This window comes from Callithrix jacchus, chromosome 18 (genome assembly GCF_049354715.1).
Source record: "Callithrix jacchus isolate 240 chromosome 18, calJac240_pri, whole genome shotgun sequence".
Taxonomy (NCBI): domain Eukaryota; kingdom Metazoa; phylum Chordata; class Mammalia; order Primates; family Cebidae; genus Callithrix; species Callithrix jacchus.
The window spans coordinates 52,765,317-52,787,943 of NC_133519.1; the positions used below are offsets into that span (position 1 = coordinate 52,765,317).

General features: G+C 35.6%; 1 protein-coding gene across 20 annotated transcripts in view; it reads right to left on the reverse strand.

Annotated features, from left to right (window-relative positions):
* Positions 1-22,627, reverse strand: part of KCNT2 (potassium sodium-activated channel subfamily T member 2) — a 430,036-nt gene that overhangs the window by 14,035 nt on the left and 393,374 nt on the right. For 15 of the 20 annotated variants that reach the window (XM_078355173.1, XM_078355170.1, XM_078355168.1 and 12 more), the window contains one exon: positions 8,666-8,966. In XM_078355173.1, the coding sequence (XP_078211299.1) occupies positions 8,666-8,966 (301 nt within the window). The remainder of the gene's footprint in view (positions 1-8,665; positions 8,967-22,627) is intronic. The other 5 variants (XM_078355174.1, XM_078355169.1, XM_078355172.1 and 2 more) reach the window with 1 other exon arrangement.

Here is a 22,627-nt window from a genome sequence, read left to right on the forward strand (position 1 = left end):
CTAACCTTTATCCCTGATTACTAACAGGATATACTCATTTTTGGTTCTAGAATCCAGCCAAAATCTATTGGTGACTTGGTTTGCCCATTAAAAATGTAAAAACTGTGTAGATATCTGAGAAATTTCCAGCAGATGTGACTTTTTTACCAATATTTTTTCTGCTTAAGTAACACTGCTTATTTATCCCACTGAAGATTTTTATTTTCCTATGATCACAGATATTGCAGCAAACATTTTGCTAATGTTTTCAATTCAATTATTCTATATAGTTTATCAAGACATAGAAAACATCACAATCAGAAATAATCTCTCCCAGTTTCTTTCCTCAGCCCTCACTGACGTTTCCTCAGGGAGGAGGAATTACTGATCGTTTAGAATTAGGTGATAAGAAGTTGCTGACTTCGAAGCTACTCTTTCTCTTTCATGTGCGCCTTGCTATAGGGTTCATTTTGACTGCTTGTTCTCTGACAGGCTGCTTTGGGGAGAAGGCTTGTGGTTGCCCCTCCTTCTTTGCGACTTAGTGTTTAAGAATTAAGGAGTGAGATTTTCTAAAAGCCTATTGCAGACACACATCAAAACCACATTCAACAGTAGTTTTTATTAGCCACAGTGGTATATTTTGTCTCCATCAGTCATTCTCTATGGTTAATTTCTAGATATTCTTTAACTCCGGAGGTGAAAATGTGGTAGTTTTATGGGATCTTTAAGATCCCATCATGATAATTATCATTGACCATGGCAAAGACATAAATTGATTAAAATATGGCTCTGCACCAAGAATACCATACTTACTGAATAAAATATATTTCATTTGGTAAATTAGCTTCATGAAAAACAGATTTAAGATTCTATTTCTTACCAAATAAAAATATCTATGAAGGGAATTTGTAGTGAATATATTTACTGTGTTCCTGATAACCAAAATATGACATTAGCAAAATAAAAAAATACATATATTTTCATTGAAATTACTATTTCATCAGTGATATAATTATTTTAATAAAACTACTCATAAAAACTGAAAACAATACTCAAATATTGTAAACTTTAAAATAAATTATATAGATGACTGTATTTGGAGATAGAGCCTCAAAATAATTAAGGTTAAATGAGGTCCATGGGGTTATATAATCCAATAGGACTGCTGTCCTTATAAGGAAAATGGAGTAAATGCACACAGAGACAAGGCTGTATGAGGACACAGAAAGAAGGCAGCCATCTGTCAGCCAAAATGAGAGGACTCAGAAGAAATCAAACATGGGCACCTTGATGTTGGACTTCGATCTTCCAGAACTGTGAGAAAGTAAACTTCTAGTGTTTAAATCATCCAGTCTGTGATATTTTGTTATGGCAGCCTGAGTACACAAGTATAACTTCTGAATACACATATCCATCATATCATGTGTAATTAGAGAAACATTCTATATAATATAAAGTTACGATTTAGAGGCCCAGTTAAGAACAAAGGCTCTGAAACCAGACCACTTGCGTTGAAATTCTGGATCTGCCAATTGCTCACTCTGAGTTCTTAGGTCAATCATTTAATTTCTCTTAATCTCTCTGTGCTCAGCATCCTCACCTGAAATATGAGGATAGCAACAGTACAATCTGCAGGTTATTGTTAGAATTAAATTCTAATAAATAAATAATAAATATAATTTAAAATCAATATGTTCACATTGATTTACAGTTCTTGTACTTAGTGCCTTATTGCTATGAAGTACAACGTAAAGGTTATGTATTATTATTGTAGCACGCAAAAATCAAGCAGTAAGTTATAAAAAACAATTTTACATATATATATTGCTATATGTAGGTGTTGTCATGCATAAATAGGGAAAGAGTGTTTCAAACAAACAGAAGGGCAAATTGCAAAGCATGAGATGGTTTGCCTGCTATTGCAGAAAACAGGCACCAGGGAATGGACTAAAGTGAGAGAAGAGAAGATTAACTTGAGATGATGTTGAACAGGCAAGCTGGGACCAGATTCTTAAAGGGCTTTACCTTGGTCAGCACTTTGAATTTTATTCTAAGTGCAATGAGAAAACATTGAAAGCTTGTAAGGGTCAAGGGAAAGGGCTGGTGGGATGAACCAATTTTATATTAAACCTATCACTTTGAGCCCTGTGTGGAAAATAAACCTTATGTGGGGGCAGGTTTAAACCGACTCAATTTGTTCATGTATTATTCTAGGTTAGTGCCAAATTATGTTTATGATTACAACTATTTTGTCTATTATTACTGAACTGACCAGTATATTTTGGGGTGTGAAAGGTGCTTAGAGATAAGAATAAAAGAATAATTTTATTTAACTGACCACTATTTAAAATTATTTTTACTACCATTCAGAGATTTTTTAATCATTTTTATAGGCAAGATAAAGTTCAAGAAATGAAATATTTGAACTCTCTTAATTTATCTTCATATGAATATTAAGTATATGCAAGATTACATGAAATGGTGAGCAAAATGAGTAGAAAGATTTTCAGAACAAGCTACATTTCAACTTGCCATGAGCCACTCGGTCACTTACTAGCTTCCTGCAAAAAAACTAGTTACTTGAGACTCAATTTTCCTTTCAGATGGAGTATTCAATATTTCTTAAAAACCTGTGTAATTACTCTACCTGTGTTTAAAAGGAAATAAAGGTTTTCTTTTAAAAACCTAAGTTACGTTTTACAAATATTGAAAGACGAAAACCACCTTGCTATATTTTTTAACGTGATAAGAAATTAAAAAGAAAGCAAACATGAACACTTAGTCTAAAAATTATGATTTCTTCAATGGTGCAAACTCCTGTTTCATTTTGTCAAGATGCGTTCTCCACTGTCCCACATCCCCTACCCTACCTTAATCTTCAAGGCTGCTGGGTGTCCTGGTGAATGGAAGGTCTCAATAAATGCTAGTTTCTTTCAAAATACTGTAACGACAGCTATTTTATATTAAATAATAGGGGTCAAAACTATACAAATTGTCTTCAAAGTAAGGAATGTAGTGTACATTTATGTTTAAATAGAATATTCACTGCATGCCAAATAAAAGGTTTTATATGTGTTCAGGTGAAGTACTTCAAAATTTAAAGTGATGAATTTAAATAATAATTTGAAAATGTAAACTCAAGACATTAGAGAAAGCCTAAAATATTTTGGAAACACTAATAGCACATTTACTATATAACTTTATATTAATAATTGGCCCCACTGATTTAAATGTAAAGGTACTACTCCTGAAGTAATAGCTGAGGATTGAAGAAAGCTATATTAAACATATTCCTTAAATAATTTAAAAATAAGTACATACCAAGTTTTCCAATTTGGCAGCTATCCTGCAGCACTTTCATTTGACTTACAGGGCATTTTTTTTTTTTTTTTTTTTTGAGACGGAGTTTCGCTAGTTACCCAGGCTGGAGTGCAATGGCGCGATCTCGGCTCACCGCAACTTCCGCCTCCTGGTTTCAGGCAATTCTCCTGCCTCAGCCTCCTGAGTAGCTGGGATTACAGGCACGCGCCACCATGCCCAGCTAATTTTTTGTATTTTTAGTAGAGACGGGGTTTCACCATGTTGACCAGGATGGTCTCGATCTCTTGACTTCGTGATCCACCCGCCTCGGCCTCTCAAAGTGCTGGGATTACAGGCGTGAGCCACCGCACCCGGCCTTACAGGGCATTTTTATGATTAGTTGATAATTATAATTTGTCACAGAATATTCATTATTTTTTTCTTCAATTAAATCGTTCAGTAATGATATCAGCATAATTATTTAAGCCACAGATTATTCTAATTCTGAGAACACAGCAATAAACAAGACAGGCAGAGTTCTTGCTTTCAAAGGCTTTTTTAGCAATTTTCTTAGAATTGCTGCATACTGTATAATGCAGATCTTCAGAATAAGTGTCAGGAATCTAGTTATAGGTTTACTATAAGTTACTGTAAACTTTCTATATAATGTTAAAAATATCATTGAAGTTATTTTAGTATCACCCTCATTGTTTTGATTATCACATAGACATGTTGAGTAAAAACAAAATAAGAAATTAATCCCAAGTACACATTCAGTGAGTTTTGACAAACGCATAGTTTGGCAACCACTACTGTAACTATGATGTCAAACATATTCATAATGCCAAAAAGATCTCTCATGACCCTTTGTGGTCAATTTTCTCCTCTCACTGCCAACTTCTAGCAATCACCAATTTCAAGAAGCAATCAGTTTTCTAGGAGTAATAACATGTGTTTCTATTTTTCTCTCAGAATATGCTTTTGTGTTGAATCCATGTTATTGCATGGATCTACTATGATGCTAATTTAGACACTCTAGCTTTCTTTTTTTTATTGCATAAAAAACATTTTTTAAAAGTGTTTTTCCGGGCCGGGTGCGGTGGCTCACGCCTGTAATCCCAGCACTTTGGGAGGCTGAGGCGGGGTGGATCACGAGGTCAAGAGATCGAGACCATCCTGGTCAACATGGTGAAACCCCGTCTCTACTAAAAATACAAAAACTCAGCTGGGCACGGTGGTGCGTGCCTGTAATCCCAGCTACTCAGGAGGCTGAGGCAGGAGAATTGCCTGAACCCAGGAGGTGGAGGTTGCGGTGAGCCGAGATCGCGCCATTGCACTCCAGCCTGGGTAACAAGAGTGAAACTCTGTCTCAAAAAAAAAAAAAGTGTTTTTCCACAGAGGAGATGAAGCAAGATGACCACATAGAAACTTCCACTGATAATACTTTTTGCAAGAACACCAAATTGAACAACCATCCACCTACACAAAAAACACTTTCTTACAAACCAAAGATCAGGTAAGCAATTACAGCATCTCTTTTCAACTTTATGCCAATGAAAGGGACGCTAGGAGATAGGAAAGACAGTCTTGCATTTCCAGCACCAACCCTCCCCCATCTTTTGGCAGCGACCTCATGGTGCAGAGTCTGTGCACTTAGGGAATGGAGAGCACCGTGACTGTGAGACTGCATTGCAATCAGTGCTGCCCTGGTAAGCAAAACTGGGCAGAACTCAGCCAGGGCCCACAGAGGGAGCACTTGGACAAGTTCTTGCCAGAGAAGAACTGCCTATTCCAGCAGTCAGAACCTGAGTTCTGGCAAGCCTTGACACTGTGAGCTAAAGTGCTCTGGGGTTCTAAATAAACTTGAAAGGAAGTCTAGGCCATAAGGACTGTAATTCCTGGGGAAGTCCTGGTGCTGTGCTGGAATTGAAGACCAGCTGGGATGGCCCAGGGAGTGCTTGAGTCGCTCCTCCCCCAGCCCCAGGCAGTGCAGCTCACAGCTCCAAGAGAGACTCCTCCCTTCTGCTTAAGGGCACACATACCATTCAACTGATACTGTTCTCTGCAGGGTCACAGATAACATATCACTACACCTTCAATACAATTTGGCATTACTAATTGTCCTCTATTTTCCTAGCTTTTTTGTTTCTCTAGTTCAAACTTTTCAATATTTTTTTCACCACACAGAACACACAGAAAATGACTTTTGTTCAGCATATTGGGGTAACAGGCAAAACTGCTTAAGGCTGGAGAAAACAAGATTGAAGTGCCTAGGATAACCCCAGGCCCCACAACTTACGAAGGCAGAAGGAGTCAATGCTATGGTAAAAAAATATAACCAATTGATAACATGCTATTGTACTCAGTTCTGGACACTTCAGCCTCTTGTTTCTTGTTTTTTGTTTGTTTGTTTTGTTTGTTTTTAATGCTTTTCCCTAAACATTCCAGAAAAGTGTGATTTTGTTTCTTTTTTTTTTTTTTTATTTTTTTTTGAGATGTAGTCTCACTCTTTCTCCCTGCCTGGAGTGCTGTGGTGAAATCTCAGCTCATGCAACTTCTGCCTCCGGGTTCAAGTGATTCTCATGCCTCAGCCTCCTGAGTAGCAGGGATTACTGGCACCTGCCACAATGCCCAGCTAATTTCTGTGTTTTTAGTAGAAACCAAAATGGCCAGGTTGGTCTTGAACTACTGACCTCCTGATTCACCCTCTAATCCTTTACCTGGGAGTTATTTCATCTATTCCTATGGCTTTGATTAAAATGTATATATGCTGATGACTCTCAAGTCTAGGTACACATCTCATTTCCTTTTTTTTGTGAGCATTACACAATCGAAATTCAGCTTCACACAGAGCATCACCTATTAGAAGTCTTCCGGGCACTCAAGAGAAATAAATTATCTTCACCCATGTGTGTTCTTCTAAGCTTGTGAATGCCACCATCATACATTCAGTGGCTCACACCAGAGCCCTCAAGAGTCATCTTTTGACTCTTCTTTTCCCCTCTCCTTTACATCGTCTATCCAGTAAGTAAATATTGTACTCTTTTTAATTCTTTCAGAGCAGCCAAATCTGAGAAAAAAAAAATCAGAGTATGATTTGTCATTAAATCAATCAACATGCAAAACAGTAATTGCTTTAAATGATTCATCCTTAATGGAGAAAATATCCATTACTTATGCCTAAGGATGCAAAATTTGTCGTGGGGTTTTTTGTTTTTTTTTTTTTTGGTAATGTGCAAAAAAAAAATCTTACGTTCTTATGTATCAAGTACAGACATACGTACAATACTCAGACACACGGTATAACTATGGTACTAATCAAATGATAGTTCTGGGCTAAGCACTATTATTCATTGTCTCTCATAACAAATCTATGATATAGGTATTATTATTATTTTCATTTCACAGATAAAGAAATACACTGAGAGGTTAAATAATTTAACAAATCTATTGGCTGACGCTAGAATATGAGTTCTATAAATACAAAGGTCTTGCCTGAGGAGGTCATTTTTCTATTCCCAGTACCCTGGCACTGAAAGGGCAGTCCAATAGCAAGGGCTGAGTGGATGAATTATTCTGAGTTAGAAATAAATGGAAAATACTAGAAGCCTATGATGTATTAGGTTTCAAATCCTGTTTTCATAATTACTATGCTATTAGAGATATCCAATACATGGTTTTAGACTAGACTGATGGATCTATGGGCAGATAGATGGATAGAATGAAGACAGAGAGGCAGAAAGAAATGAGAAAAGATAAACACTAGGTGCACAGAATCTGTTATTTTCTGAAGTGTGTGAATTAAATTTAAAAATTATGATGAAAATAAACCAGAATAACTAAATGCAAGATACCTGATAGACATTTCATTAGCAAAAACAACATGTTTTCTGATGTTTCTCACATGCAGTCAGCTTATGCACTTTTGAGTTTCTGAGAGTCAAACTTACCTGCCATGATGCTTCCAGGACCAGCCTGACATTATAATGTTCAGGAAAAAGAGCTGGAACTTGGATAAGCAACTATTCACTAGGACTTTTTATTAAAAGCAATAGTAGCTGAACATTAACTAACAAAAGTCCACATATAAGGGATTATCATCCTTTAAGAATATAATCACATGCAATGCCAATTAATTGGCCGATAGCTATTGGGTGAATTTCTAAAATGACAATCTTTTTTTCTTTTAATTTGCTTCTTAATATAAGATATTAAATGCAGTTATATTAAAATTACTTGCCACAGATGAATCTGGACTACATCTAAGTGTCATATAATTATGAACTTCAACTATATATGGAATCCTGCCTACAACACATTTTAACTATATGTCTTTGAGCAAAGTCTTTAACTTCTGAGAGTCAAGCCCTTTCAAATCAGGGTTATAAAGCGTAATGAGAAAATACACATAAAGCACCCAGCATAGTTCCTGGAGTGCACACAGCATGTAGCTGTTCCTGCAGAGTAATGCTAAGTTAATATGTGGGTTTCTTCCTTACTCAAAAAAGAAACAGAGGCAACTTCTCTTAAACTCTAATTCAGTGACTAAAATTTCTTCCTATGAACAGTGCCTCATGTTGAGATTTCAATAATAAATGTGAGAACGGGGTAAATATGGAATGCCTTCTATTTGATTCTTAACTTGCATGATACTAACACTGAGGTCCTGGTTTATCCAAGTTACATATTTCTATATATAAAACAAAACACTTTGTTTATCATTTGGTTTTCTTTTGAATGGACTCAATATCTTTTTAAAGTAAAATTCAGTGTGATAAATGATACATTTTGAATGTGTCTTTGCATTATTTATTTAAGCTGTGTCTATATTGTCTATATGGCAATTATAAATCAATATAGGAACTGAACAATTATTAAGACAGATCTGGACTATATGAGATAAAGCACTACTTGAGCTTCAAATTGAAGCTTTTGAAGACTTTGTTTCCGAACAGCATAAACTAAACAAATTTTATAGGAACATATTGGTTCATCTACGGCCAGTATAATCAGTTACCTTTCAATGCCTCAAATTAATTTCTATCTCAGGCACTAGAATAAGATGATAATTAGAAGGCTACCTGACTTAAATTCTTCACTTCTAACATGAAAACAGAGGGTCGGCTCAGAGTTTTTGTGAAAATTGAAATTAAGATAATTCATGTAATAGGTTTAGCACAGTACCTAGCAGACTAAGCAAAGGCTGAAAATTTTTAGCATTTTATCTTATCATCATTTCTGTAGGAGATTACATGTATCACTAGTTTCTACTAATTGAACTGTGAAGCAAAAAAATGCAATTCTTTACTAAATTAGAACCAACTCTATGACTACTAATGGCAAGAAATCACAAGTCCATATATACAGTAGTTTTTAAAGAGCATACCATATCCCACCGTAGAAAGACCCAAGTGTTTCATTCTATTTTTCACAAGTTCAGCAAGCTCTTGTCTTTCTGACCTCCTGTAAAGGTTCAGTCGCTGCTGGGTTATTTTTTCAGCTGTTTTACCAGAGTGTTTTGGGCCTTTCCTGCTCAGTCTTCGGGCCCACTGCATGCTTTTTCTCCGCAGCAAGGGATGGTCCGACTGGTCACTGGATGTCGAGTTGCGGTGGTTGCTGCGGTGGTGCCCTTGTTCTTTGGAGTCTTTGGTGTCTTCCCACTCTTCTACACTGATAGATATTTGAGACTTTAAAGGAAATGGATATTGATAATTAGATACATCAGAAATAAACATGGTCTGAAGCTGAAATAGTATTTATTTGCTAATATATTGGCAGAGTTACATTTCTACTGATGAGAGTTTTCACAGAAAGAGCAAAATCAGTCTTTGATTCTAATTTTCCATTACTAAAAATATTAAAATGTTTTGATTAACTTACATATGAATCAGATAAAATAAATATCTGTATCCTCTAGTATAATTTTTGTGAAAATATTTAATTTTTATGCATAACTGTTTACTTATAGTTATTTATGGTATTACTAGCATACAGGTGTTTGAAACATATAAAAACAAACATTTTATAACTTTATGCAAATAAAATCCATGTAACGGACTTTTCTAAATCTATTACAAGTATTTTACACTCAATTTAAATAATTATAATTATTTTAGCTTTAGGGTTAATAATGTTTTTAAAGGTTTTAAAATTATTGCTCTTTCTAAAGGTAGCACTGATATGAATTTATAATATGTGAATTTTAAAAATTCTTTCATATGCCACAGAAGAAAACAAAAAATCACTTTTTAATTCATGCATTCATTATTCACCATATAAAATGCTTTTCTCACTAACATATTAAAACATATTTCAAGAAGTGTTCTAAGTATTCTGAGTGAAAATATGTTGTAAATATTAATGTTTCACAAATATACTGTAGAATTTCAACTCAAACTTGAAACAGGCTGTTCTCCAGAGGAAGGAAAAACAATGAATAAACTCACAAAGTCTCTTATGACTTACTCTATTATGACTAAATCTGATTTTTAAAGTAAAATGCTCTCCTTTGATTTTAAGCCTTTAATAAGCAAATGCTTGCTGTTTGAAAATTGTTGCTTTTCATTCTAGGAAGTTATATGAAATGCAACACTGATCAAAGCAGAAAGTCTTACTTTTTAAAAACATGCACATGCAAATGAACAATTTCCTGAATACTACTGTACTTAAGAGCAGCATTCATGAATCTGTTAACTGCATTTCCCTGCTAGGGATGGAAGCTAGAACTTCAGTTATAACATGCATGTGTTGTTGGCTTTTAAAGTAATAGAATTTAAATTACCAATTTAAGTAACGTCAGGAAGTAGATCCAATAAAATCCTTTAAAAGTGAATATAAATTATAAAGGCTCAGTCAATGCTTTACAACATACAATTCCCAGTGGCAAGCTACGAAATTCTCTCACACTTAATTTCAAACAAATATTCAAATACTAATCCACATCTGTTTCAAAACAGTGCTATATCAGAAGGATATCCAAAAAATCACCTCTTCATTATAAAAGAATTGAGATCAAACAGTTTTAGAAACCATATTTTATCTATCAGAACTTAACTTGTAAGCATTAAAAGTTTTTAATACCATGATTTAATAATGGACATTTTCATAAAGTTTTAATTCTATTCTCACCTACTTGATAATATACTGAAAATTCTCTTCTGTGAAAGTAAAACACATAAACTCTTAAGTAGTATCTACTACCAACAAGAATGTCAATATGTATTTATTAGTATATATGTACTTTGTAGCAACAATGAAAATATGCTAGTTCAGTTGTATTTAGACACTTGTTTGCAGAGTTTAATCATAATCTTAAATGTATTTGAAGTATCTTTCAGTTCCTCTTTTTTTTTTTTTGAGATGGCGTTTTGCACTTGTTACCCAGGCTGGAGTGCAATGGCGCGATCTCGGCTCACTGCAACCTCCGCCTCCTGGGTTCAGGCAATTCTCCTGCCTCAGCCTCCTGAGTAGCTGGGATTACAGGCATGCGCCACCATGCCCAGCTAATTTTTTGTATTTTTAGTAGAGACGGGGTTTCACCATGTTGACCAGGATGGTCTCGATCTCTTGACCTCGTGATCCACCCCGCCTCGGCCTCCCGAAGTGCTGGGATTACAGGCTTGAGCCACCGCGCCTGGCCTCAGTTCCTCTTTCTAGTCATAAATCCCTGAGTGATGATAGTTTGATTTCCTACCAATATGTGGAGGTAATAATCTTGCCAAACCAAACACTAAAAAATACTATGTTTATCTAATATCACTTATAACTTGTCACAAAATCATTATTATTTTATAATATAAATATTTATATTCATATTATCTAATATAAATAAAGCATAGAGATTCACTTATTTCCAAGTAGGGGATGAAACACTGATTTTGTGAAAGCTTTTCCCTAGCCATGGGTATAAGGCATCATGTAAAGTATACATCTACAAGACAAACTGAAATCTATGTATACGTTAGTTAAGCAATATTTAATATCCTGTTCAGTATAATTTTGAATTCCCCCAAAAGAAACTATTATAGTTTATACATAAAAATCCATAAGAATCTCAAGTTCTTTTTAAAATAATTTCATAAAATAAGTAATATTTCTTTACTAACTTCACTTTACAAGAAAAAAGAATTGAGAAGAATGTGAGGATTAATTTTAGGAAATCCAAACCCGAAACACATAAATTGCTCTTTACATGTTTGGAATTTGCAATCCTTTCTCTCATTCTTCCAACAAGACATAATAAAAAGTACATTAAATTTATAGGTATGATATATACACATTTGAGTTCTATTTTGAATGTGTCCTGGCTCTGTTCCTACAATAAAACTGCACAGTCCTATAAAAAAGTGAGGATAATAATGGCCACCTTCTATTCGACAGAAAAGTGAAAATTCATATGACATTACTATATGAAGAAAACATGCTAACTGTAAACTTTCACATAACAATAATACTATAGGCCGGGCGCGGTGGCTCAAGCCTGTAATCCCAGCACTTTGGGAGGCCGAGGCGGGTGGATCACGAGGTCAACAGATCGAGACCATCCTGGTCAACATGGTGAAACCCCGTCTCTACTAAAAATACAAAAAATTAGCTGGGCATGGTAGCGCGTGCCTGTAATCCCAGCTACTCAGGAGGCTGAGGCAGGAGAATTGCCTGAACCCAGCAGGCGGAGGTTGCGGTGAGTCGAGATCGCGCCATTGCACTCCAGCCTGGGTAACAAGAGCGAAACTCCGTCTCAAAAAAAAAAAAAAGTACTATTAATATATCGTAGTAAAAAATTATCCACAATATCAATAACAGTAATAAACATTTATTACTCTAGTCCTTAGATACTGAAGATGTGTCTGTGTGTGTGTGTTTTAATAGGAGGTCCATTTATAAATATACTTTCCTGATGTCATTTCTTCTAGTTGTAACTCTCTTGTGTTTTGAACATGGCATTATAATCTAGTGGAAATAGTATATAGTGCTGGATACACAACAGTGCCTTTAGAGTAGGACCGTCTCCTGAACTCAGTGTCACAGTCATAGAGTGGTTAAAAGCAAGGTTTTAGCATCAGAGACGTGAGTTTAAATAACAGTTCTACCACTTACCATTTTGTCTTCTTGGTTATGTAATCTAAGCTCTCTCAGATTAATTCTATTTCCCTCTCTGAAAAATTGTCATTCTATTATTATATTATTACTTTGCCTACCAAGTTTTTCTGAAGACAGAAAAGAGATCATGTATGAAACGGCATAGTAATATATCTGTCTTAGGAAACACCCAATAAATATTAATATTTTATGGTTTATGATGTCATATAAAAGGACAGTAAAAAGAAAATAAGAAATAATCATGATGTGTATGTAAAAAGTGAAAAATGGGTATGAAAAAGAGAGAAAATGACTCATATTTTTGGTGCAGTTTTCTGTATCACCAGACTTCTAAATAAATCAAGGTGCTAAAAATGTATACTTGGGGGTAAAAATTTCTTGGTTAAGTTTAGCAAATTTAAACGAGAAAAAGTTTCAAAGTGAAAGTGAATATTTTTCATTCTGAACAGTTTCTACGAATTATTTTGTACTTCTCCATGGAATAACTAGAGGACTCTGATTTTTTTGCATTTTTATTGTCAGACACATAATATCATTAACTTGAAAAATCAAAATTTAATAATGTTTATGAGAATGATAAAAACATTTGCATACGTAAATAAAATGCTTCTAGTAATATATGCAGTACAGTAAAGAAGTGAAAAATTCATGACTACTCCAATAATTTTCATACAAATTTAAAATATTATCATTTTCTAAAAGTTATATCACTTCCTAAATATTTATCATACTTAATATGATTTTTTAAAGGCTAAAAGTATTTCCTCACATGAATAATAATTAAAAGTATATTTAATTATTAGAATAATTAATAATAAGAAAATGTTTCTTAGGCCTAAAATAGCTGATTATGTTATTGTTTTCAGGAAAGTAGAAAGTGTCAGATACAAATACATCACTCTTTTTCACACTCTTCACACACACATAAAAGTGACTCGATTCAACTTTTTCCTGATTTTTTATTGAACAGTTATTCATCTCAGAGGTTACTGAGCAATCTATGGAACAATGCAGTATTCACTCAGTAGTTTGAAAGTGAGTGTTTGTAATCTGGACTCATGACTTCCTTAAGGATAGTTTTACTGACTTCATAATACTCTAAACTGTGCTATTTGATTTACGATTGAAGTCAGAATTGTTGCAAAAGAAGAAAACAAAAAATGAAATCACTAAAATGTGCTAGTTTAACATTTTATCAATGAATCTTTATCTAATATTTTCCATTAAATAAGGGTTAAATTATCAGAATCCTTGAGAGATCATCTAAATTTAAATATATGAGTACCAAGGATAGTGACTTGAGTCCACTCAAAGCTTATTTTTATTTAAAAAATAATCTAAAGAAAGATGTTTCACCATTTTCCAAAGCTCAATTTAATATGCAGATGTGGTCTGTGATCTAAATGCAGAGTGAAAAAATAGCTATTTACCTGTATATTGATGTCTTTTCAAATTAATTTCAAAATTACAAAGACAATTAGAGAATAAACAATCTTATAGTCTATAAAATACTGAATTTGGAATCAAATAAATAAGCTGTATTTTCAACCACCTCAGGAAAATCTTTTATGACCTTAAGCAAATCACTGAGATTCTTAGAAAATCATCTAATTTTAGACAGGAAGATAACCTGTCTTCATGACAAGAAAACACAAAATGTATGAGAACCTAGTATTTAAACTCTAAAATAAATTTTAAAGCCAAATATTTACTAAAAAAATTAGTGTTGACACTTTGGGAGGCCGAGGCGGGTGGATCACGAGGTCAAGAGATCGAGACCATCCTGGTCAACATGCTGAAACCCTGTCTCTACTAAAAATACAAAAAATTAGCTGGGCACGGTGGCGTGTGCCTGTAATCCCAGCTACTCAGGAGGCTGAGGCAGGAGAATTGCCTGAACCCAGGAGGCGGAGGTTGCGGTGAGCCGAGATCGCACCATTGCACTCCAGCCTGGGTAACAAGAGCGAAACTCCGTCTCAAAAAAAATTTGTGTTGAAATAATAACATTTTTAAAGCCAGTAATTTGGTGGAATGATGAAAATTATTTTAATCTTTGACTCCCTTTTTCATACATAAAAATAAGTTACTTCAACTGTGTGGTCTCTTAGGTATCTTTCAGTTTCACCTATATATTAATTCCATGAATATAAAATACACTTGTAGTAGGCAGAACCTCTATTAACTCACCCTTCCAATTCTATAACTTCAAATGGGAGAATTTATGTTTATGTCCAAGTGAAAAAAATTCAAATTCTCTATTAAGAGATAGATAATATGAAATAATCCACCAATTCATGCTAGTAGTTTTTCACTACTATCCAACAAAGCACCTCTGCTCCACCCATCCTCATCTACCTTTGGGTTATTATCTCTAAAAGAAAAATCAAATATAGCTATTTTTATATTTCTGGTTATTTCCATCTTCTTTCTTGTGATTTTTTTAAAAATTTACACATTAAGTTGCACATTTACACATTTTTGATGATTTGGTTTTCCGGCATTGTGTGTGTATAAATAAATATGTGTGTGTGTTTTTAATTCAATCTCTACTTTCTACTTAAATTTTGCTCTCTGTGGAATTTGAAATCTAGCTAATTTATCATCTTGCCATTCTTTCTCATCCTGATGGTGGTTTTTTTTTCCTGAACTTTCAAGCTGTCATTTGGAAACAGCTGGTTTATAAAGCTTCAATTTCTTAATGCTTTTCCAATTGCTTAAAGCCCAGAAAAATCTTATGGTTTTGTTCCTGTTTCAGAACGCTGAATATTAATATCATGTAACTGCTAACCACTTGATGGCTGTCTGCTCTTAGAATTTAAATAATGTATCTGTGTTAATAAGAACAAATTGAGAGGGGACTTTGTCATTGCTTTTAATGGTTTGATTTATTCTACTAGGAATCCTAGTGATGTAATTCATAAATGTGTGGATGACAGACAGAAGATATATACAGTACTTACTGATTTTTCATTACTTATTTAGAAATTAAGTATTCTCATCAGCTCAACACATGGAGACATTCATTTACCATATTCTTCCTGTCATAAATAGTTTGCCTCCATTTTTGATAGACTGCTGACAGCTTTCAAGTGCCAACGCCCTTCCTTTTCCTTCTGCCCCATAGATGGCCTCATCACTCCAGCCCTCATCTATTTTTTTAATTTAAAAAAATCATTTATTTATTTACTTATTTATTTTAAGACAGGGTCTTGCTCTCTTGCCTAGGCTGGAGGGCAATGGCAGGATCTCTGCTCACTGCAGCCTCTACCTCCCAGCTCAAGCAATCCTCCTGCCTCTCCTGAGTAGCTGAGACCACAGGCGTGAAGCATCACGTCTGGCTAATTTTTGCATTTATGTAGAGATGAGGTTTTGCCAAGTTGCCCTGGCTGGTCTAGGACTCCTGAACTCAAGCAATCCTCCCATGGGGACCTCTCAAAGTGGTGGGATTACAGGCGTTGGCTGCCCTGTCCAGCCCAGCCCCAATCCCTAATTGTGATGAAAGCCAAGCCAGATTCTTTTCCTGGTTCCTTCAAGCCCAAGCCATTTTTCTGACCTGGTTGGAAGCCTGTCTCACTCTCCATACAAAGCCTCATTGTGTGAGCTGTAGCCCTTTTCCACACCCTCTTGGTGCAGGTGTGCAATCATCAGCCTCAACACCTGAACCAGATTTCGGGTGGTTGGGTATTATCCTGCCTATGAATGGTAGTCTTAACAACTGGCACGGCAAGGGGTATCTAGGCAATGACCACCACCACTAGGGGGGGGTCTTTCTTCTTACATTTTGCCTTGTTAATCTGTTGGACTGTCTGGAGACAATTACGCTGCTTGAGTTTTTTTCTGCCCACTGGCAAGCTTATACTTTAACCCGTGCAGCTTCATCCTGCATTTGCTGAGTCTTTCCAGGTTTCTGTTAAGAATTCAATGATCTAAATGCCTGGAAGCACCAGTAATTTTTACGGAGGAATGGGAATTTGGCCATAGTCCCATGTCATGTGTCTTAGCCTGGACCTGACTTTGTGTCTCATACTGAATCGTGTGGTCAGGATTCAGTAGGAAATGTGACTGACACTAGGCACAGGGGAATAATTCCTACTGTGTGACCACTGGTTGTATGTCTCAACCAGGTATCAGCCCCATTCAACAGTGTGTCGTAGGAAAAATACCTGTTACTTTGTGCATTATATGGGTCCACTGGGTGGTGGCTTATATGGAAGAAGAGTAGTTACCATGTGGAATGCTGAGGTTCACACTTCTAAAAAAATATCGCTCATGTAGCCACCCCAAAAAATGCTTCTTCTGCTGTTGCTGCCTATGCCTCCATAACAACACAGATCCTGATCCCCGAAGTTATAGAGAAAAGCAAACATGGGCCTCTGTGGGATACCCAAGAGGCTAATTCAAACCCAGCTTCAACCTATGGAACTTAAAATCTGATGAAGGAAACACTGCCATCAGGGAGACCCACAACCCAGGCAATACTTACTTGAGACTCTCTGAAGGAGAAGCCTTGTAAGTATGAGCAGGATAGAAAAACAGCACCAGCCCCAACAACAAAAACAAAACTGGAGGTACGGGGAAGAAACAGAAAACCGGATACACAGGAGAAAACAAAAAAATGTATGAAAATTCTTAATTTACTTGAAGAATTTATAAAGACAGGTAAAAGGCTGGTGAATGGTCTTGTGCCTCTATAACATAAGTTCCAAATTAACTTTAATGTATCTTGAGCTGCCCCATTGGCAAAACTTCAGAACCTTAATCAAAGTTGAGGATCAAATTATACTTATCATTGGAAATGCCACTAAATGTAAACAAAGTGCCCTAAATATGGGGATTGCACTAAAATAAAGGTACCTCCTCTTGTGGAGGTGATTATCACACATAAAATACAGCACAAATAGATATACCTCATCTTAACCATCAGAATTATTTTCTGGCCTAAATTCTTCATAGTCTTAACAGCCATTGTCCAAAATATCCCACAGTAGACATGGATGCTCTGATCCAATTAATAATAAATTAAAGTAAATCAAGTCAAATCTTTGACACGTCCAAGGAGTTTGACAATATAGAACCACATGCACTTCTGTCTCCTCAATATAAATAACTAATAAGGACTACAAGAATTGGAACAATCCTTCAAGGATTGAAACCTCTCATCTAAGAACTATTTAGAGAAAGAGTAATAGTCACCACTGCTTCTCCATTTAATAGTCAAACTTGGCCTGTTCTTAAACCTGGAAAAAAAATGGCGCTTGGTAGTAGATCATCCCAAAGTTAATGCTGTGGTTCCACATATTAAGGCCACCATTACTCGGTGACATTACTGACTCCATTCAATCAGCAATTCGTAAGTACTTTGCAGTCACAAAGTCATAAGGATTTGATTACTGTGTTCTCTTAAGTGCCTCTTTTGATAGCCTCTTAACACTCCTAAAAGGAGATAGCCCATTTGGCCCCTACAGAAATGCTTCTGCTGCTGTTGCTGCCTATGCCTCCCTAACGATACAGTTCCCGATCCCCACAGTTACAGAGAAACGCTTATAGTTTTCCTTTACCTTCAAAAGAACTCAAACTTTGTGACCTGACTACACATAGATGCTTAAACAGTCCTGCTGTCACAAACAATCCCTCTGCAGGCAGATCTTTACTGCATCCAAGTCACTGTGGGAAAAGAGGTATGACATTACATTGGTACCATCCTCTTCCCAGGAGATTCCTTTGACACTCATTCGAAAGGAGTTCACAAGGAAGAACAGACAATGCCTTATACAAAGTGCATGCTTCCCCAGTGTAGTCAAATTTCTAAGTGTTATTCAATCAAAGGCTACTTCATCACTGACAGTCTCAAGGAACAATGGCCAGTCAGTATCCACAACTTTAACACAAAACTAACATTTTTTAGGCCTTCTGAGGTTCTGGATGCAAGATATTCCCCATTGACAAGTATCACATTTTAATTAAGCCCATTTATGCTCCTACTCACAAACTGCCCCACACTGAATGAGACCCCGTAAAACAAAAGGTTCTAGAATCTCTCCAAATTGCAATACAACAGGCAATCACATTGTTCCCCTCTTCTGCAAGAGAGGTCTCCTCCAATGCCTCCTGCATCAACCATAATAGTGCTCATGAGTTTCTGGCAGCAAAACTATCCTCCTTGGTCACATGCTATATACCATTAGAATGGCAATTGCTGGTTGCATACTGAGCTCTACTGAAATTAGAAGCCCTGTGCCCAGGACTCTGCACTCAGTGGCCCACTGTGCCTTTGGTCATGGAAGCATCATCCTGCAAGTCTGACACAGCCACTGAAGAGTCTGTAGGAAAGGGGCAAACTTGGGCCTATGCCACTGGCATATGTCACCTGCAGGAGAAGAAAGTTTCCCCTGTGCCATGGTACTGAAGCATGTCACGCCGATCCCAAATCCCTTGAGTACCTAGGGAGCTTCTTGGGATTAATCACGTGGTATTATGTTAAATGTGATGAAGCTCACTGGAGAACTGCTGCTTTTGATCCCTTAAAGTGACAGAGCTAACCAAGCACAGGACCCAAAGGTTGGCAGGGAACACTTCAGCAGTAGACACACTGGGTAACAACTGGTCTCACTTGCACATTTCTACACACTCGTGGGTCACTGCCTGTGGTTTGGTCATCTGATGCAGGCAATAGCAGAAACAATTCCTTATCCACAGTTCCCAGGAAAGAACTCTGGGAATCTCTTCCTCCTACATACACAAAATAATAATCAAGGTCACAAGTGTCTTTACACATATTAAGACCACAGTATAAGGCTCATCAAAACATTTATCACCTTCAATATTCCGGACATGACTGAAGGTAACCAAAACACGCCTTTCACTTTTCCAAAATACACAACACAGTCCTTTTGAACAAGGCATTTAAGGTAACTTTCAACTCCCTATTAACCACAGGCTACATAAGCTTCGTAGAGCATTCTGTTAAACACCACAAGGCACATTTCAGTCACTCGTCCAACATCAGGGGTAAAGTGTAACAGTGTCTGACTCCATTTTTGATGTTTGACTGCTGACAGCTTTCAAGCTCCAACACAACCTTCTGCCCCATATTTGGGCAAGTTGATAAGAAAGTCTGGCACTCCTTCCTTTTTCCCTAGCAGGAAGTTTACACTCCTTATGCATGAGAAATCTCGCCCAAAACCCAGCTCCTAACCACGATAAAGGCCAAAATAAAAATGGTCTGCTCCCTCAGACCTACTTGGGAGCCCATCCTGTTCTCCCAACAAAAAACAAAAACAAAAACAAAACTCATCAAACACTCTTGAGGCATGTGTGACATCACCAATTTTAACATCAAACCAAATTTTGGGTGAAGTCTCTGCACTGCCTCCGTGGAGTGGGAAAAATTCTCCTCAGAACTCTATCCAATTCACATATACAATCATTAGTTCTAGGTTAAAAAAAAATAATAATAAAGAAATAATGCTATACATGTCTCATCCATGGAGCAGCTTATAATCTGTGAAGAACTCCAAGGCATACAACCATAAGCACTTACATAAAAATTAATGGTCAAATAATATGTATCAGAATTAATGACAGAAGTGGTACAAATAAAATTGTGTAAAGATGGAATTAATGTAAGTTTGAGCAGATTTGAAAGAATCATTCTATGTTAAGAAAGATATCTGTGACTGAGTTTAGTAAATATATGTTGAGTACATGTGCAAGGCACATTGGATACAATAATAAAAACATAGGCATAGTTTAGAGGTAAGCCCCCAATTTCAGGTTTTACTTCTCAATATTCTCAGTTGTGGAGTAGTAAGCAGAAGAAAAATAAGAAATTAAGGATATGAGAATATATACAAAAATTAATTATCATGGAGGCCAAGGAAGAAGTATTTTTCTTGGAATGAAATGGGGTGATGGGTATTATCAACTAGCTCTTACTACAGCGTTTTTCCTTCTAATCTACATTCCATAAGAAAATCTACTGTTATAAAAACACTGAAGAAGAGGAGAATTGAGAAAATATTAGTTTATATAGCAATGCATGTGGTGGGAGTTTCAAATTCAGGTCATACATCTTCCATTCATACAAATATGCTATGGAAGTTACCAGTGACCCTGAGAAGTAAATTTTCCAAATAATAGTTTTCAGTATTTAAGGTTTAAGATCCTTCTTTAAAGTATTCATAACTTTTGAGTTGTGATGTTCAGAAATTTATTTTAAATATTTAATAAAATTGCATTAATTTTCTCATGTTTCTCATCATATGGCTCCACCTATGTCACTAACACTACTTCTTAGTTGTTTTTCTTGTTAAATCAGACTATTTCTGTTTTCTTTCACTGTACAATAGTGGAATGATGCTTTTATCTTTTCTGAAGGCATAGCATTGCTTTTCTCTTAACAGTTAGTGGAAACTTTAAAAATAATATGATCAGCAACAAAATTATTATTGCGGTATATTTTGTAACTAATTTTTTGGGTCTCAAGACATGTCTTTGTCCATCTATTATTTATTTGATATTGACTATAGTGGCCCAAGGTCTGAATCAGCCTGGCCCAAATCAAAACTGATTTCATTATAATTTTTCATGTATTAAAAAACAAAGAAAATGGTTTTCCTAACCAAAGGGTTTATTTTATGTCTTGAAATCACCAAATATAAGAACATATTTGCTTTTTACACAAAAATGTTTAAGTATGTATGCTTAGGTTTGTAGATATCATACATATTAATAAACATTTGTAATGAATATTGCTAGACAGCTGTATCACTTTAGACTCTAAAACTGACTTACAAACAAAACCAACAAAGACAAAAGCATTGTAGAAATACACAAATTCAACCTACACATATAGGCAGTCAAATGGTTTACATCATTAGAATCACAGTTTCATCTCATGCTCTGTTAACAGTGAATTTTCATTTATAATTTTCCAGAATTACCATATAGTCTAAAGCAATGGTTTCAACAGGCATGTGTGTATATGAGTGTGTGTTTGTGTGTGTGTGCACACATGTAAGTGTAGAACCTATGCACTATAAGGTAGGCCAGTTACCAAAATACATAGACTAAAGCAATGGTTTCAACATGCAGGTGTGTATATGTGTGTGTGGGTATGCGTGCATGTATGTGTATAGGGTAGGCCAGAGGAGCTATCACTCTATCACCTTCAGCATATTATAGTCCAGAAGAAAGAACCCAACTATGAAGTTTTCAAAAGCCAGTACAGTAATTCTAATGTGAGTTCAGCACCTCCCCTACAAAACATTTTAAACACACACATGCAACCACACACACACACACACACACAAAATTCCCTTATCTTTACAACATCTGAGAACCAATGGATACATGAGCCTGTAGGAAGAGAATTTCTATGTTATATGCAATGCTTTAATTAAAGAATCGAATAATATATGACCTGGTAAATGTAAATATTTGTATTCTTATGTAAATAATCTATCTGAAATAGTACTATGGATCTAAGTATACCATTGTGTATATTTCATGATTCCCTTTTGTAGACCTAGGGAACTTAAATCAACTTTATAATTTTCTATTCAGGGAGCTGTGATAAAAGGCTTAATTTACTTTCTGTGGCAGTGCTAAGTAGAGAAATAATCTTTAGACAGTTTAAGACATTAGGTGGACAGAAAGCCTTGACTATGTAGTTTATTAAGTCAAACAAATTGGATGCATTAAGTAGCTTCTCATTAGTAAGCATGCCAGTGAAACTCTTACTAAGTTAACGTAACTAAATAACGCAAGTAAAAAATGCTTTCCTGGGTTTGAGAATGAATGAGATTAAGAATTGGTAGAACTAGAAAATAATAGAAAAAAATCATAAAATGAGGTAAGAAAAATATTTAGGAGTAAAGTTTTCGTTAGAGAGAAAGTGAAACAAAATTACAGATGAGCTCAGACTCAGTATATGTGCCTGTGAGTGTGTTTGTGTGTGCACATGTGTGAATCAGGATGCACTGAAGGTTAGTGAACATACCTATGCTTAATATTAAAATACTTAATCATAGGAGTACTTACTTTAAATATTTTATTTATAACTTTAAGTGAATTGACATGAACATTTTCTGAGGTGGTATCATCCACCCAAAAACAATGCACCAATGAAGAATGATGAAGTAAGATCTATGTTACTTTATGTGCTTTGCCACAGAATTACTTGCCTTTAACTCTGAACAATTCACTCCACACATTTCTGCCTTTTTTTCTACTTTGTGAAATGTTAAGA